Below are 15,379 nucleotides of genomic sequence, written 5' to 3' on the forward strand. Positions count from 1 at the left end.
AAAATCTACAACAGTCCCTTTATCTACCTGATTATATTTTGCCGTGTTACTTCTGTTACTTCTGTTACTTGATCACTATGTACAACTCAGGTTTTTACTGAAGGTGTTTTGACAAACGTTTGTCTCGAGGAATACCTTCTGTTCTGGTGCAGCCGTTTCAACCGTTTCCACAGGAGCAACTACAGCCATCACCACGAGCGGTGCATTTCCCCTCACGGTGCAGGACTTGGATTCATGTCCTCATGTGAGAAAACACTGTTTGTACTGCCCTCTGCAGGAGCGCGCACCTCAGTGAAATGTTTGTGAATAAAAGCACAGCCAAGAGGGAATTGTTTGTAGACCCCACACAAACCTTAATTAAAAAAAATATTGTTTATTATTTTAGTTGGTTTTCATCCGGCACAACCATTACAACTAAAAAAAAACAACTACATCATATCCACATGTTGCTGTTCATGGAGACAGTTTAAATAAGTCTGAAAAAATAATAAATAATTATTTTTCAGATGTCAGAATAGAGATGTGTGATGATCGGGGACATAATACTGTTCTACTGACTTTTGAATGGTCCAAAAATAAGTTTGTCTCTGAGGCACAGACACACAACTACAAAAAAGGCTCAAAAAAGCCTGAAGTCTTGACATAGAAAATTCAGACTAACACACACAAAAAATCTGTGCCAGAGCAGGACCAGCATGTCGTCCGGGGGGAAGGAGAAGCTGGCGCTCACTGCAGGAAGCTGTCCAGAGTCAGGCACGTTTCAATCCTGGGCGGAGGCCTGGTCACCTTCTTCCTTTTACCTTTCATCAGAGGGCGGATCTCTGATAGAGGAGACTGGAGTGGATGGTTAAGGAACGATGCAGACATGTTTAAGCAGTTTTTTTTTCTGACCTGCCTTTCACTTTATCTTTTACTGTTCTCTGGCAACCTAAAATCTCCACAGCTAGTATTACACAAATTAAGTTATATTAAAAGGGAGCAACATTAGCATTTATGTGTTATTTGCCATCTGACACATCAGATATAAACCCCATTTCGATCTTCACCAACTCCAAAGGGAAATATCTGACTCTTGAGCTGCTAAATCTACAATCAGGTTTAAGCAGCTAGTTGCAACATCATCAGTTTGCTGCTTGATAGATAGATAAACGCTTTATTGAACCTGAGGGAAATTTAAGTGAGATTTCATTTGCTGCTGAGCAGCTAAAGTACAGTTTGTTTATAAACATTTTTTGTTGAAAACAGCTGAATGCTGCTGCTGCTTAAAATAGGGTTAATAAAGTCTAAACCTAAAACAACATGGTATACAAGATAATTAGTGCAGCTTTTAATTTGTGTTGAATGATAGATTTACTGCACTTCATAAACAGACACCGTATAAAAAAACTCTACTCTCTAATCAGGGGTTATTTCAAATAAAGGAACAGCCATTAAAACACAAATATTTCACAAGACAGAAAGCAGGATACAGCTTGGATGAATTTAGTTCGGCCTCCTAATCCATCATAACCAGTTCTCACCTGAAATGAGAAATGGTGTCTTCAGTCAAACCACTAAAAGTACAAATGTCATATTAGAACATTTTCAGCAGAGGGTTGTGTTTGTACGTACAACTCCAGGCTTCCTGTGAGGGTCCAACATGCTGCCAAAAGTTTTCTTTCTAAACAGGAGGGAGTTCCTCATAAAGAGATCCATGGATCCATCCTCATGTTGAGCCTGAGGTACAAAAAAGTATATATTAATGACACAAAAATATACACTAGATTTTTAAATGGACCTAGTTAAGAGACTTTCAAAAACGTACCTTTGTTGAAGTTAAACTTTTCTCCTTGTGTTTGGACGTTCTGAAAACAAAGGGTTTTACAGACAGTTTTAGTTTAGAAACACACAACTCACTAGTCTCAGCTTCCACAACCTCCTCAGAACAGAGAAACACACATGAGCGACAAAAGACTTACACTAGAGGGTCAAGACGCATCTTCTTAGACGGGATGTGCGACGGCCTCTTGGCAACATCATCTGGTGTAGACACGTCATAGGTCATATTGAGGTCAATGTCCTCGCAATCTGCAGGCTGGTGAAGGCGGGGCTGCTTCAGCTCCATAGGGGCCGGGCTGAAAGGTAAGCAGAGAAACGTCATCAACACAATCCCGCATGGCTTTGCTTTCATGAAAACGCATCACAAGTGTTAGGGGATGTCAGTCCAATGCCTGCGCGACACGCACCTTTCAAAGACGAGCCGACTAAGGGTTTCGTTTGTCCGCGTCGGCGTGCTCAGAGTCTTCTGAAGAAACTCCACTTTCTTCCTCAGACTCTGGAGAAAGACACATGTCAATTTATTAACAAAGATTGTTTTTTATAAAACAAACTGAAGAATTGGCAGGTTTGCTTACAGAGATCTCTCTGTCTGCATTTGACAGCTCATTCTGCAGAGACTCCATGTCCTTCTTGGACTGATTCATCCCCACGGAGGATTTTTGTAACTGAAATCATACAGACGCACACACAGAAGAAAAAACATTAGAAATGTAAGGTTTAATGTCGCTTCCTCTGGATGTAGATTGGTCACTCACTCAGATAAATTTACCTTGCAGTTTGAGGAGATCACTTCTCTCTTGAGCTTCTCGCACATGTCATTTGAAGACTTCAGGCTTCCTTTTAGATTATCATACTCTCTGAAAAGGGATGGGATTAATGTACAGAGAATGATGATAGGGGAAACTGCATTAATTAAGACTAAAGTGATAAATTGAAAACGACAAGCTGTAACTTCGGCCCGACCCAGGCCTGGTATCAACATCCATCCTGAGAGATACGATCACAAGTGGTAAGTAAGTATCACACTTGGTATTAAAATGTGACCTGAATGTGTCTCCTGTGGCCACTTGTGATCGATATCACTTCACCGTTCTATAGGCAAATAAACATGTACGTCATGTGTGTTCACGTAGAACAAATGATGTTTTTATCCAGTCAAGAGTTTACAGGTGTGTCCAATGTCACTGTGTGTCTTGTATGTGTCAGTGAAAGCGAGAAAGAGAGGATTCAGGAGGGCCTGACTGAATATTGTGCAGCTGCTGTGAAGAAATATTTTTATAATTTAAGAAAAGTATCAGTCATTATGTGTTCGTCAGTGTTTATATTGTGTCTGTGGCCACAGACAAATCAGCACAAGCTCAAAAATATGTTAGATTCCTTGTAAAAGTGTAGTAGGTCAGAGGACGTCAGCTGAGTAGTCGGCCTTTCATATGTGGTCCAGGATGGATTTGTGTTCACACAGCAAAAAGAATGTAGCCCTGTGTGTCCCAATGTGGTCTGAGTGATTTGATCTCAGAACAGGTGCGTTCAGACCTGAACTTAGCACTGACCACTTGTGATCTGATCACTCAGGACGGATGTTGATACCAGGTTTGAAGTGGGTGTTAGTGACTACATAGACACAATTGGACTCTTTACTTCTTGAGAGAGATGCAGTAGATGGAGAGCTGCTCCATTGCCGCATGGCTGACACCCATATCTGTGATCATGGACTCCACCTCTGCTCTCTGACCCTGTAACAACACGTCCAGGCTGAGGGACAAAATGGCAGTGTTAGTTTCCATTATTCAGTGACTTTCTTATACAATGAAAGAAGAGACAGCTCTATGCAAGGGTTGCTCACTGAGGTCTTTCCTTGCTTATATTTATCTGTATATTCAATTGAATAATAATGATTTTACAATATTGAAATGTTTAAGACAATTAAAACATTTTCACACAGGTCAATATAGTGATTATTAAAATGTGGCCCTAGACGATGTGACTGCAGACACCTTTCAAAAGTTTTCATCTTGGTTCTGAGTCTGCGAATCTCGTCCTTGGCAGCCTGAACATCATTCTGCTGTGTCTCTAGGTACGTCATCTGCTTCTGTAAGAGACCAAAACATTATACAGATAAATAATCAGAGTATGAGACAGTATCAGTCAGTACAGAGAATGAATTTGAACTAGGAAGAACAGACAGCGTACTCTAAGTGCAGAGCAGAGCATGTCCTTTTCCATTATCTCTTTCTTCGTGCTGTCCAGGTCTCTTCTCTGCTTGTCAACGGTGTCCTTCAAACTGTCCACCACATTCTGTTTGTCCCGCCAGTCTCGCTCTACAAATTGAGCAGACAGATTAACTACTACTTTACACTCAAAATAACCAGGCGCCATCATGGTACAGCTTAGTTTCTTACCTTTAGAGCTCAAAAGCACCTTAATTCGATCCAGCTCATTCTAAGGACGGGAGAAACACAATGAGATGACATCCAGATGATGTGACGGCAAAATCTGAAAATCGATGGCATCAGTCTGAATATCTATGTGTCTGGGCAAACTATTTCTCACACTATTTGTGACTAAATAGCGTTGATTCCACTGGTATAGTGTTTGGTTGTTGTGAATTGGGCACCTGTAAGCTTTCTGGGTCTGCGCCTGGGGCCCCCTCCTCTCCACCAACATCAAAGAACAGCTTGCTGATAATGTGTCTGGTGCTGACCTGCACACACACACAGAACAACAGCACATAGGTTTATGCTTTTTTTTCTGGCAAGTAGGAGGAGTGTGGGTTAGTGGTAGCTCGCTGATTTCTAGAAGATGAAGTCACATTAATGACATTACATTTCTCCCTGATAGTATGCTGTTATTAGGGACGTTTTGTATACATAAATGTAGATACTTCAAAAAACAAACCTAGTTTTAACCTTTGGAAAAAAAGTGTTAAATCACCAAAATTTGTCAGACACAAGAAAGCTCTTAAGATGCTTTCATTACTATATATGATTTAGTTCATATGTGATAGCCCTATTTCTGGTATTATTTGTGATTGTTGTTTTCTTTAAGTGCTTTCTTGTTATTTGTTTGTGCTTTTCCTTTTTTTTTGGCTTAACCTGAGAAATAATTATTTGATGAAGAAAACATAAACGTGCCTCATTTGTTAGTACTTGTAATTGACTTTAAGTTACTGTACCTGTTTCCTGCACTGTGGACATGTTTTTGTGGGGGCTATCTGAAACCACTGGAGGAGACTGAGGAAAAACAGGACAGGTAAAAGTGAGCCGCGGTTGAAATGTGTCAGAGAAGCTGATGTGCTGTTGAAGATTGGACTTTTTTGTACCATTCATAGTGGAAAGTGTGTCCGCAGTGGATGGCAGCTACATCTCTGGAGTGATCGAAGAAATCGGAGCAGATAGTACACAGTGCTCGGATAGGCATCTTAAAGTAGCAAGGGTCGTCCTGTAATGACGTTACAGAAAGAAAGTTAAATAAACAACAGAGTAAACATACAAATACACGTATCCTTTCCACACATGTGTTTGTAATATGAAATAAACACACTGGGCTACACATGCAACGATATCGTCCCACAACACGCTAATGTCCCGTTAGCTTAGAGTAATGGCAACTTTAACCCTATCAGTCGTCACCATACTCACCAAACGAAGATGTTAAGTTACTGAAACATCCTACACGTATCTGTCAAATGTCCTTCCAATGTTTAACCCAGTTCACGTTGTGCTATGAGGCCGAAGCTAACCAGCTAGCTTTAACAAACACAATACATCTCTTCCGTATCCGCGCCGTACGTTTAAACTCAAGCCCCGCCCCTGACTTCTTCGTCTGTTTTTTTTTTTTGCTCTGCAAGACGCTGCGTTCAGGCGCAGCCACAAATCCTCCGACATATCAGCTTCTACATACACAGTTGTTTTTTCTAAATGACACTGTGAGGACAGTAAAGTGAAAGCAAAACTTGTATTTCTGATCATGACAGTTTCATTGGGGACATTTATAAACACAATGATATCCACCTTTTTAAGAGAAATTTTCCATCTCACACATTCACATTAAGTGTGAGGAAGTAAAATATACAAAAAATCCCTTATAGCATCTATTCATTTACTTATCTTGGTAATGAACAAGCTTAGTGGACTGATGAAGACTAATGCACCATCAGCATCAAATAAGGAACTTTGGTTAATCTAACAGCACATGAAAGATGAAATTACCTTTAGAATGAATTTTATTTAATTCCAACCAAATGAGCCCGTTCACCCCCCATATCGAAAGAGATCTTCTGGAAGAGAACTTCATATCCCACAATTCCTCCTTCCGACCTGACGTTGACTAGCTAGTAAAGTGCTTCACTCTTGTGTCTGTGCTAGTTAGCTAGCTGCGGTAACGTGGAGCTCCCCAACCTAATGTAGACAGGACCGGAAATGAAAGGTAAACACTTTACAATAATTTATCAGGGGTTCCGTGTGAAGACGAGGGTGGTTAAAGCAGACACACAGCTAGCTTGATAGCTTTATATACTGTTGACTTTGTGCTAGAGCTAGCATTTAAAGTGGCTGCTTCTAAAGTTCTGTATCTGCATGTCTGGACGTGTCTGAGACTGAAGGGGGTGAAACAAGGATCGTTATATGATTTATAAAAAAGACAGAGGGTGTAAACATGAAATCCAAAAGCGTGAAGTACAATAGAAACATTTTAGTGTGAAGGAGAAAAGGTGTAACTCTCACAGGAAGCTCTTATGTTTACTGGTTTAGTTTCTCAGCAGTCACTAGTAAAGAGACTCATCAGCTTCAGTTCTGCAACTTGTCTGAAAATACAGAGGGTTAGTGCCGTGGACCACCAACTTTGATTGATTCATAACAGCACCAATACTGCAACCAGTTTGACTTTTAATCCCAGCCTCAGTCGTGAAGTTGTTGACCTTTGACCCTACAGCTCTCTGTCTGTCTGTCCTGCCAGGTGTGTGTCTCTGCCATAAGCAGCAGCAGTGATGGATGGTGAAGCCCCAAGGGCGAGTGCATCCTGGGAGAATGGCTCCCTGGCTCCTGTGGAGCGCCTCCGCACTGAGAGGGCGGAAAGCCCCACTCCAGGTCTGGTGGAAGGAACTGAACCAGGTGAGGCGGCATTCATATAGGGGGAATTCAGTTTGACACAGCAGTTAAAAGAAAATTGAATCAAAGAAAGAAACTTACCCATGCATCACACATTCTGCAATGCACAATAAAATAGTTTTGTGTGTATATGCATGTGCAATATATATGTTCATGTGTGTATAATACATGTATAAGCTAACAAGTTCTTCTGTTCTGCTTTTAAAGCACAGAATGCACAGCAATTTATGGTCTAAGATGATGTGAGGTCATGTGATGCTCTGTACTGTGTGGCAGGCTGTTAAAGTTACTCCAGCCTCTTGCAGTGTCTGCTTGTATATTAATGTCCATATACTGTGGTGGTGATAGTTAAAGTATTGTGTGGTTGTGAATCTCAGCCAGGGGAGGCTGTAGGTTCTGGGTGCTATGGTGTTTTTCCCCCCCGAGTCTGATGGCGGATGGCGGATCTCGCTGCTTCCTCTTTGTGGTGGAGCTGGCCTTTCAAACCTGCTTGTTGGGCGCACAGCGTTTCAACAATACTGACACTTCTTTCAAATATTTGCATAAAAACAGAGCAAAGACAAAGGATGGGGTGTGACAGGCATATCATTTTTTCAAAACGTGCAAGTTAGGCCCTTGTGAGAGGTGGACATGCAGTTTGCAAGTGACAAAACTAACATTTGACGAGTTCATAATAAAAGCTACTATGCGTAACTGACTGTAAAATTGTGTAAATTGATTTATAGGTGATGACATCAGCAACTAGTGAACAAACATTTTTGCTTTCCGAAGTTGTTTTTCCGACTTGAGATGGCCTTCACGATAATTTCCCCAGTCAGTGTGAATGCACAATCTGTATTTTCCTGTAGAGGGCCTCAGTGGTGTCCAGTTTGTTGTTGAGTTGCAGCCCTAGCAACTTGTCTCCACTCTCTCGCCTCTTGAAGCAGCACGGGGACCTCTTGTTTTACTGAATGTCCACCACAAGCTTTTTGTCAGATTTTCCAATATTGAGTTGAAAGTTGTTGCGGTTGCACCATCCTTCGGAGTTTTCCATTAAGTCTCTGTAAACAAGGTCATCCGAGCACCTCTGTACGGCACACAGAGCAGAGTCCAGGCAGAATTCAGAGGTGTAGAGGGCGAAGAAAAATGGTGTTGGTACAGTTTCTTGTCCCTTGATTTGAGGCTTGTTGTTGTGGAAACAGTGAACCTTCTCAACAACATTGTCCTCATCAGAGAACCAGAAACCCTCAGTGTCATCTCCCTGGTCTTCCTGAAACAGGCCCTGGTCACATGTCCTGAAACACTCCCATCAGGCCCCCCCCCCCCCCCCCCCCCCACATCACTGCTGCCAATCTGCTGCAGGTGATAGACTCTCCTGCTAACGTTTGTCAGGAAGTAGACCACCTCTTTTGTTTCAGGTCTGTGTGGATGTCTTGACTTGGAAAAGCAAATGAATGAAATTAATTGATTCATGTCATTTTTTTCTTTTGTCTCATGGGATTATATCACAAAACGTCCAACATGTGTACAGTACACGAGGGTAACGTTTACAGTACGCCAGTGTCCTTCTGAGTGAGCTGATCATGCATCAGGCCATGGATAAGATCCACCGTCATCAACCCTAAGTAATAACTCTTCTGCAAAGTGTCATTGATGCAAAACTAAAACTAAAGAATAGATGGCACTACACTACAAAATGTAGCATCTATGATTGCTGCTTGAATCCACCACGATTTAAAAAAAAAAAAAAAAAAAAAATGAACAGAAAATCTTTGCAGTGGTCAGTGTCTGCAGTTATGTTGGTTTTCAATATATCATTCCAAGAGCGTGCATGCTTACAGTATGAGAGTAATCAACTTCCCTCATGGTGGTGAATGGTGTTCCATGAGTAGACATCCTGTCGACCAATAGTTGCTAGGCAACAAATGGGCACATAAACCACAATGACTTGTTTTTAATCTCATGATAAAACAGTGTCGAAAAAGTTTTCCATTTTGCTTTGTTACAACCATGCAAAATTAGTGTTAGTACTGAATGTGTGTGAGAGAGAGAGAGAGACAGCATGAATATAAACATCCTGTTTGTGTAAGGAAATCACAACAATAATGTCTTTTTTAATCTGCATGTCACTCAAACGGCCATATTGTCGTCAGTTTTAGGTCAGTGGTCTTGTGATAAACTCTGGAATTTTTGACTTTATGAATAGACCGAGCGTCAGAATGCATCTTTAGTTTTGGGCTCTGTGAGATAAAAAATATAATTTTCTGCTGAAAATGCTGGGTTGCTGAGGTGTTCTGCTGAAACAAGCTGAAAATGTGTGATGTGAAAAGCCAAGATCGAAGGTTTTTAAAGAATTGAACACCTTCCATCACCATTCATCTGAACCAGAGAAAAAAATGCAGAAAACGTTTCTAAAAAGTATAAATATTTGAAAAAAGTTGAATATAAGCATAAAGGTCCTGAAGCACTTGAACATTTTGATGTTTGAAAGGTTGAAATCTGCTTCTGAAATGCTCAATCAAAAGGAAAATCTATACATCACAGTGTGAATGTTGAGTTGCAGTTCAACAACTGTGTAAGGCTGTGATTATGATGTGTATTTCAAATTAACATGTTTGGTTATTTGTCTCTTCCACTAGGATTTAAGATCTTAAACAAGACTGCCCAATTTCATATCACTCTTTTTTGTTGCAGAAGAAATGCTCTCAATTCTTATCAGAAATTCAGATACTGAGCAAGTCTTTGAAAACCAAATAGTCACAAGTCAATCAGGAGACAAAATACTGAACAGATTCCAAGAGCTGTTGATTTCAAAACATTTTTAAAGCTTCGTCATACCAACAATCAACTAGGAACTCGTCTTCTCGCAATCTCTTGCAAGAGCTGTGATAAAAGACATCTACTGACTGACGTCTGAAGAGGGAGGTTGGTGTTTTTTTTAACAGCCTGTCGACAGCAGCTCACTTCTGTCTTATCCAGCGCCAACAAATCCAACTCTGACAGGAGAATGGTGTAACATTTTCTGTGTTTGCACGTTTCAATCTGGACACGAATAGGACATTTAAGGCCAAGTTATCTTACTTTCTATCACAGTGGTTCTATTCTTCTCTTTCTCTAAATTAAATAAGTCATGACCAGATGTCATTCATTTCTGTGGCTGCTCTGAAAAATGGCATTTGTAGAAAAGGACTGTGCTCTTTTTTTTTTGCCTCTAATAAAATGTTAATTCAAGACCAAATCAAAGGGGTGTTGTGGCGGACTCTGGACGGGTGGTAACAGTCAGTGTTAAAAAAAACAAACAGATGAATTTACTTTACTTTTTTAGTTTCATAGTATAAAATAGTATCTTGCAAAGCAAAACAAGGTACAATGTAAGATTTCATGTGCCAGCTTTATCAGCCAGGCCAACAGTTTCTCCGTTCCTGACTGTGTCACCCAGAGGTGGTTTTGTGTGGTGATCTCAGTGGAGGTGGGGCAATTATTTGCCAGTCCAACCAGTTAGTGTTCACACTTGAGGTATTTTCTTTTCTTACTGCCACCAAGGATGTTATGTTTTCATGTGCATTTGTTTGTCAGCAGGATTATGCAAGGACTACTGGACAGAAACCAAAACCTGATATAAGGATCCAGGATTTTTTTTTCACTTTCTTTAAAGTTGCATGTTTTTCCACATTTTCGTTGATTTCTCAGGAAATAAATTGTGGATCTTGATGAAACAAATCTGACTTATTTAGAAGACTAGAAGTGTGTGCTATTTGGTGCAGATCCAAATACAAATCTAGTTCTATCGAATTTAAAATGAATTTACATAAAAGGACTTTCAAGCGTTAGTTTTTACTTTTATGAGCTTTCCTCGGAAAAGGCCAAAAGATAAGAAGCACAAAAAACTTCCTCCAACAGACCTTTGGTTTTATATGCTTAATCGTTCATTCATTTTACATCCATGCATCATACTGACAAACATATGACCATCTTTTATCACTACATCGATGCAGGCGCCGGTCAGAAGAGTGCAATGTTCGTCCACGCACAGTCTTTCGAGGATCTGAATGCAGAGGTTGAGAAGGACGCTCGCAGGGACGACGAACTTGACAAATCAGAAGGAGAGCATGCAGAGGAGGAGCTCAAGGTGCTGGTGGGGGAAGAAAACATAGAGGAGCCACCCAACAATGCCAGTCCATTGGAGAGCAGGTCTAAGGAGGAGGATGTTTCCAGTGAGGCGTGGAGGAGCCACAGAAAACACGTGTTTGTGCTGAGCGATGCTGGAAAGCCGATCTACACCCGCTACGGCACAGAGGAGGCTCTGTCCAGCACCGTGGGGGTGATGATGGCCCTTGTGTCCGTCGTAGAAGCTGAGAAGAACATCATCCGCTCCATCCATGCAGGTCAGAATATAGGCTACATCCATACTACTATGTTTTCGTTTGAAAATCTATCTAAAACAATCCCTGTCCACGTGATTGTTTTGGTTCCGTATCAGTTTTAGTCCCCGTTCCTACTAAGACGTCTGAAAACGAACACGTACACTGGGCACGTCTCCTACACATGTAAGCAGTTGTATTATTGTAGAATGCTGAATTTAACTGCACAACAGCTGTTAGCAGAGACAAAAGGGTACGCAACTCTTGTAATTGATTATCCATGTTGCGTTCTACACTGGTAATACGGGATTGTTTTCTCCTCGAAGGGGTCAGATAGGAGCGTGGTGAATCAGCGAAGGCTACGTCATGACCAAAAAGACCCAAACAGCAAGCGGTTGTAAGTGTCTACGTCATTGTTTTCAAACATCTCTGTTTCTGCCCATCCAGACTAACTACTAATGTAGTTTTCAAACTAAAACGAGGCCAGCAGCATTTCTAAACATCTGCGGTTTAGCAGCTCTAACTCCGAAGTAGTGTGGACGCCAGGCGTAACCGTAGCCGAGTCGACGTGTTTTCAAAGGAAAATGTAGTAGTGTGATTGTAGCCTTAGGCTTTGCCATATGGTACATTTCATATGTAAAACAAATGGGTCTAAAATGCATTTAATGAAATCTGTTTGTGTCAGATGGCTGTAAAGTGGTTTTCCTCAGCAAGAGCCCCCTGGTCCTGGTGGGCGTGTATCGGACATGCCAGTCAGACAAGGAGCTGCTGCGGGAGCTGCAGTACATCTATTACCAGATCGTCAGCCTGCTCACGCTCACTCAGCTCAACCACATCTTCAAACACAAGCAGAACTACGACCTGCGCCGCCTGCTGGCTGGCTCCGAGTATCTCACTGACAACCTGCTGCATCGGCTGGACCGGGACCCCGGCCTGTTGCTCAGCGCTGTCACCTGCCTGCCTCTGGCCGCCTCTGCCAGGGATGTGGTGTCATCGAGCCTGCAGGCCGCCAAAGCCACAAACCTAGTGTTCTCCATCCTGCTGGCGGGCGACCAGCTGGTTACGCTGATAAGAAAAAAGGACCAGTTCCTCCACCACATAGACTTGCACCTGGTCTTCAACCTAGTCGGCTCCTCCTCCTCCTTCCGGGAGGGTGAAGGTTGGACGCCCATCTGCCTGCCAAAGTTTAACACTGCTGGATTTTTCCACGCTCACATTTCATACCTGGAGCCTGCATCCGAGCTCTGCCTCATCTTGGTGTCAACAGACAGAGAGGACTTTTTTAATATGTCTGACTGCAAGAAGCGGTTCCTGGAGAGGTTAAGTAAGCGCAGTGCCTACCAGGCTCTGAAGGAGGCGCTTAAATCTCCCAGTTATTCTGTGGCACAGGTCGGCATCCCAGAGCTCAGGCACTTCCTGTACAAATCAAAGAGTTCGGGGCTGTACACCAGGTGGGTAGGGTGTCTGTGGAATTAATTTAATGGTTAAACTTCTGTTTGAGTGGAAATCTGTATTCGTGCAAATCTTCAGGTGTTGCCCTTAGCGCTATACTCTTCCTCCTCTTCCTCTAGTCCTGAGTTTCCTGTGGTGTACCAGTCTGATGAAGAACAGGAAAGGCTGATGGGTTTGTACCAGGACCTTCACAGCTGCTTGCACCATCCAACAAGACCACTCTGTTCCTTCTACCGCTGTGGTGAAACTGAGAACCTGCTGGCATGGGTAAGACATTGTGACATGTGATGTTTTTTCAGTTTTTCAGAACTCTTTTCACAAAACGCTATGCACCAATTTTCTCCCAAATCTCACATTGCACATGATTTGACATTACGAAACACACTGGCATTTATCAGAGCATCTCAACGTTGTGTATCCTCATCATATTCTTATCAATAAATTTGGTCATTATCAAAAAATGCTGTGAAAGAAATAACAACTTCTCATCCAAACGATGTATGCAGTTGTCAGCGCCTCATAAGCAGCTTTCAGACATGCACAGCCTCCGGAGTTTCCCCGCAGGGCCTGTCTGTGTGAATGCAGTTGTCCGAGTGAGAGCCTGCAAAGTTTCTGCAGACTTTCTCCGCCTGGCTGCCCAGTATAAAGTCCGCCGTAGGTCCGCAGGAGCCGATGTGTGAACACAGCAGGAGATGATGAAAAAAAGAAAACAAAGAGAAAGAGATCTATGACTCTATGAAAAAGCGGTGCCATACCAACAGAAGACACCGCCAAAGATGTCAAGACAGTTTGCGATGATAAATCGTGTCAAATCAACATCACGCGATCTCCACAGCAGAATTAATATGTGACATCCTGCCTCTGCCTGCTGCACCACCCCTCACCCCACCCTCCTCCAGAGATTTCTGTGTTATAAAAAAATATGAGCATGAGAATTTCCCGCTGCTTTGTTGTTGTGTGAGGCAAACTCAAGAAAAAGTCTGGACCAAATCATTGAAAACTAATTGAAAAGAAATCAAAGAAATCAAAGAAATTGCATTTTTTCCCCTTTTTTCCCACGTTCTTCACCAGAGATGAAGAAATGATTTATACCCATTATTTTGCAATATTACTGTTATAAAGTTCAACTGTACGCTGAATATGCTTTTATGAGAACAGCACTTTGTATATGTAAAATAAAATGAGTCAGGCCAGTTTTCCTTTTTTTTGTTTTTCATACTGAAATTGAGCCAAAGCAACCACTGAGATTTGAATGGCTTCATGATACCCCAAGTCTTTTCCTCTCGTCTTTTGTGCAGGTGACGAGCGGCTTCGAGCTCTACCTCTGCTTCAGTCCGCTGGGGACCAAGGCCCTGGCGGTGTCTGCTGTCAACAAACTGCTGAAGTGGATCAGGAAGGAAGAGGATCGCCTCTTCATTCTGACTCCTCTCACTTACTGAGCCCTTTGCTGCCGACTGACCTCCTGGACCGCAAGGCTTTGCCCTGAACGCTGACCAACAACTATGGATGGAGTAGTAGTAGTCCAGCATCCACATACTGTATTATTGTCAAAGTAATTCATCTCTGGCTACTGTGTTCCTCAGACGGAATTCACAGGTTATGTAGATCGCGTAATGGAGATAAATTAAAGCTGTATTTTAGCTAGCTCGATTTTTATACATTTTGATTTGGATTGTGACAACAGATGAAAGTAGCCTCAGCATCATCAAATAGTTTCATAAATGATTCTTTTACTGGAACAGACCTATTTTGCCACTCAGATTTTTAAAGATATTAACTCTTAAAAATCAAATCTGTATTTCCAATACCTGCAGTACAATGTATTATTACAGGACATTTTGTTCAAATATGGTTGATAACATTCCTGTTTTTTCTGTGTTTTCACTCTACATGATGACTAATAACTGTAAGGCCCATTGTCATTTTAACCTCTATGCACTTTCTTTATGCAAAAAGCACTCTGATGAAATGTGTTCATGAGTCTATAACTTGTTTTACTGCTGTCATTATGTTTCTATTAACATGTCAGTGTAATTTGAATCTATCCAGTGGCCATTTGCATTTTCCTTAAGGTTTAAGGAATTTATCATAGACGTTTTGTGTGGTTTGTAATTTTTTTCTGCTTATATAATGAAGCGTCATTATATTTTATGGACTCTGCTTAAGAAATCTAACATTGCCACATCTGCCTCCTTGAATCATACCTTAACTAATGGTCATTGTCAATATAAGGTTGTAACAGATCAGGCTTATTGCTGCGGCACGTCTCAGTGATGATGATTATATTATTAAATTAATGATATGTAATAAAACAGACTCCTGATCAGACTGTTTGTTGTGCTTGATTCTTAACATAGACTGTACCATTACCTTAAGAGAACTTTGTAGTAGTCCTATAGTAGTTTGCGTAATAGTTGTAAAGGTGCCTGTTTTTATAACCCTGTGGTCCCTCAGTGTAATAATACATTTATTATTTTAGCCTATTTTTATTGTTCTACATTCTACATTTTGGTTGTACCTGTGTTTATGGATTTTTTCCCCCTGTGTGATTTATGAGTGTCATATTTGTGGAGACAGGCCCGAACTGGTCTGTTGGCTAAACATAAATTCGCTGTACACTTACATGATACAAACAGTGTAAGTGAGGACAGGGGGGGGAAAAAA

General features: G+C 41.5%; 2 protein-coding genes across 5 annotated transcripts; one reads left to right on the plus strand and one right to left on the minus strand.

Annotated features, from left to right (window-relative positions):
* Window positions 1–388: 388 nt before the first annotated feature.
* On the minus strand, window positions 389–5,789 carry traip (TRAF-interacting protein). 3 transcript variants are annotated; one of them, XM_034585627.1, is made up of 16 exons: window positions 5,457–5,789; window positions 5,138–5,256; window positions 4,991–5,048; window positions 4,433–4,519; window positions 4,218–4,257; window positions 4,009–4,136; window positions 3,813–3,907; window positions 3,457–3,570; window positions 2,588–2,675; window positions 2,394–2,483; window positions 2,226–2,314; window positions 1,959–2,114; window positions 1,805–1,844; window positions 1,612–1,716; window positions 1,470–1,520; window positions 389–834 (listed from the first exon to the last, which is right to left on the minus strand). In XM_034585627.1, exons 2-16 carry the CDS (start codon window positions 5,233–5,235, stop codon window positions 727–729), a joined length of 1,347 nt encoding a protein of 448 aa, XP_034441518.1. In that variant the 5' UTR covers window positions 5,236–5,256; window positions 5,457–5,789; the 3' UTR covers window positions 389–726. The 3 variants fall into 3 exon arrangements, with proteins under 3 accessions (XP_034441518.1, XP_034441517.1, XP_034441515.1); XM_034585626.1 differs by having other exon boundaries at window positions 5,138–5,262; window positions 5,457–5,784; XM_034585624.1 differs by having other exon boundaries at window positions 5,138–5,267; window positions 5,457–5,780.
* Window positions 5,790–6,012: 223 nt separating this feature from the next.
* Window positions 6,013–15,043, plus strand: mon1a (MON1 secretory trafficking family member A). 2 transcript variants are annotated; one of them, XM_034585622.1, is made up of 6 exons: window positions 6,013–6,244; window positions 6,766–6,926; window positions 10,898–11,287; window positions 11,949–12,714; window positions 12,835–12,982; window positions 14,014–15,043. In XM_034585622.1, exons 2-6 carry the CDS (start codon window positions 6,803–6,805, stop codon window positions 14,152–14,154), a joined length of 1,569 nt encoding a protein of 522 aa, XP_034441513.1. In that variant the 5' UTR covers window positions 6,013–6,244; window positions 6,766–6,802; the 3' UTR covers window positions 14,155–15,043. The 2 variants fall into 2 exon arrangements, with proteins under 2 accessions (XP_034441513.1, XP_034441514.1); XM_034585623.1 differs by having other exon boundaries at window positions 6,013–6,243; window positions 6,774–6,926.
* The last annotated feature ends 336 nt before the right edge of the window (window positions 15,044–15,379 follow it).

This window comes from Hippoglossus hippoglossus, chromosome 5 (assembly GCF_009819705.1).
Source record: "Hippoglossus hippoglossus isolate fHipHip1 chromosome 5, fHipHip1.pri, whole genome shotgun sequence".
Lineage (NCBI taxonomy): Eukaryota > Metazoa > Chordata > Actinopteri > Pleuronectiformes > Pleuronectidae > Hippoglossus > Hippoglossus hippoglossus.

Excerpts from the sequence above, each read along its gene's own strand:
- mon1a (XM_034585622.1), top strand. The coding sequence starts at position 6,803 with ATGGATGGTGAAGCCCCAAGGGCGAGTGCATCCTGGGAGAATGGCTCC. Across the intron at positions 11,288-11,948 it reads CATCCGCTCCATCCATGCAG|ATGGCTGTAAAGTGGTTTTC; the intron begins GTCAGAATATAG and ends TGTTTGTGTCAG. Across the intron at positions 12,715-12,834 it reads AGTTCGGGGCTGTACACCAG|TCCTGAGTTTCCTGTGGTGT; the intron begins GTGGGTAGGGTG and ends CTCTTCCTCTAG.
- traip (XM_034585627.1), bottom strand. The coding sequence starts at position 5,235 with ATGCCTATCCGAGCACTGTGTACTATCTGCTCCGATTTCTTCGATCAC. Across the intron at positions 4,258-4,432 it reads CAGACCCAGAAAGCTTACAG|AATGAGCTGGATCGAATTAA; the intron begins GTGCCCAATTCA and ends TCCCGTCCTTAG. Across the intron at positions 3,908-4,008 it reads TGCTCTGCTCTGCACTTAGA|AAGCAGATGACGTACCTAGA; the intron begins GTACGCTGTCTG and ends GGTCTCTTACAG.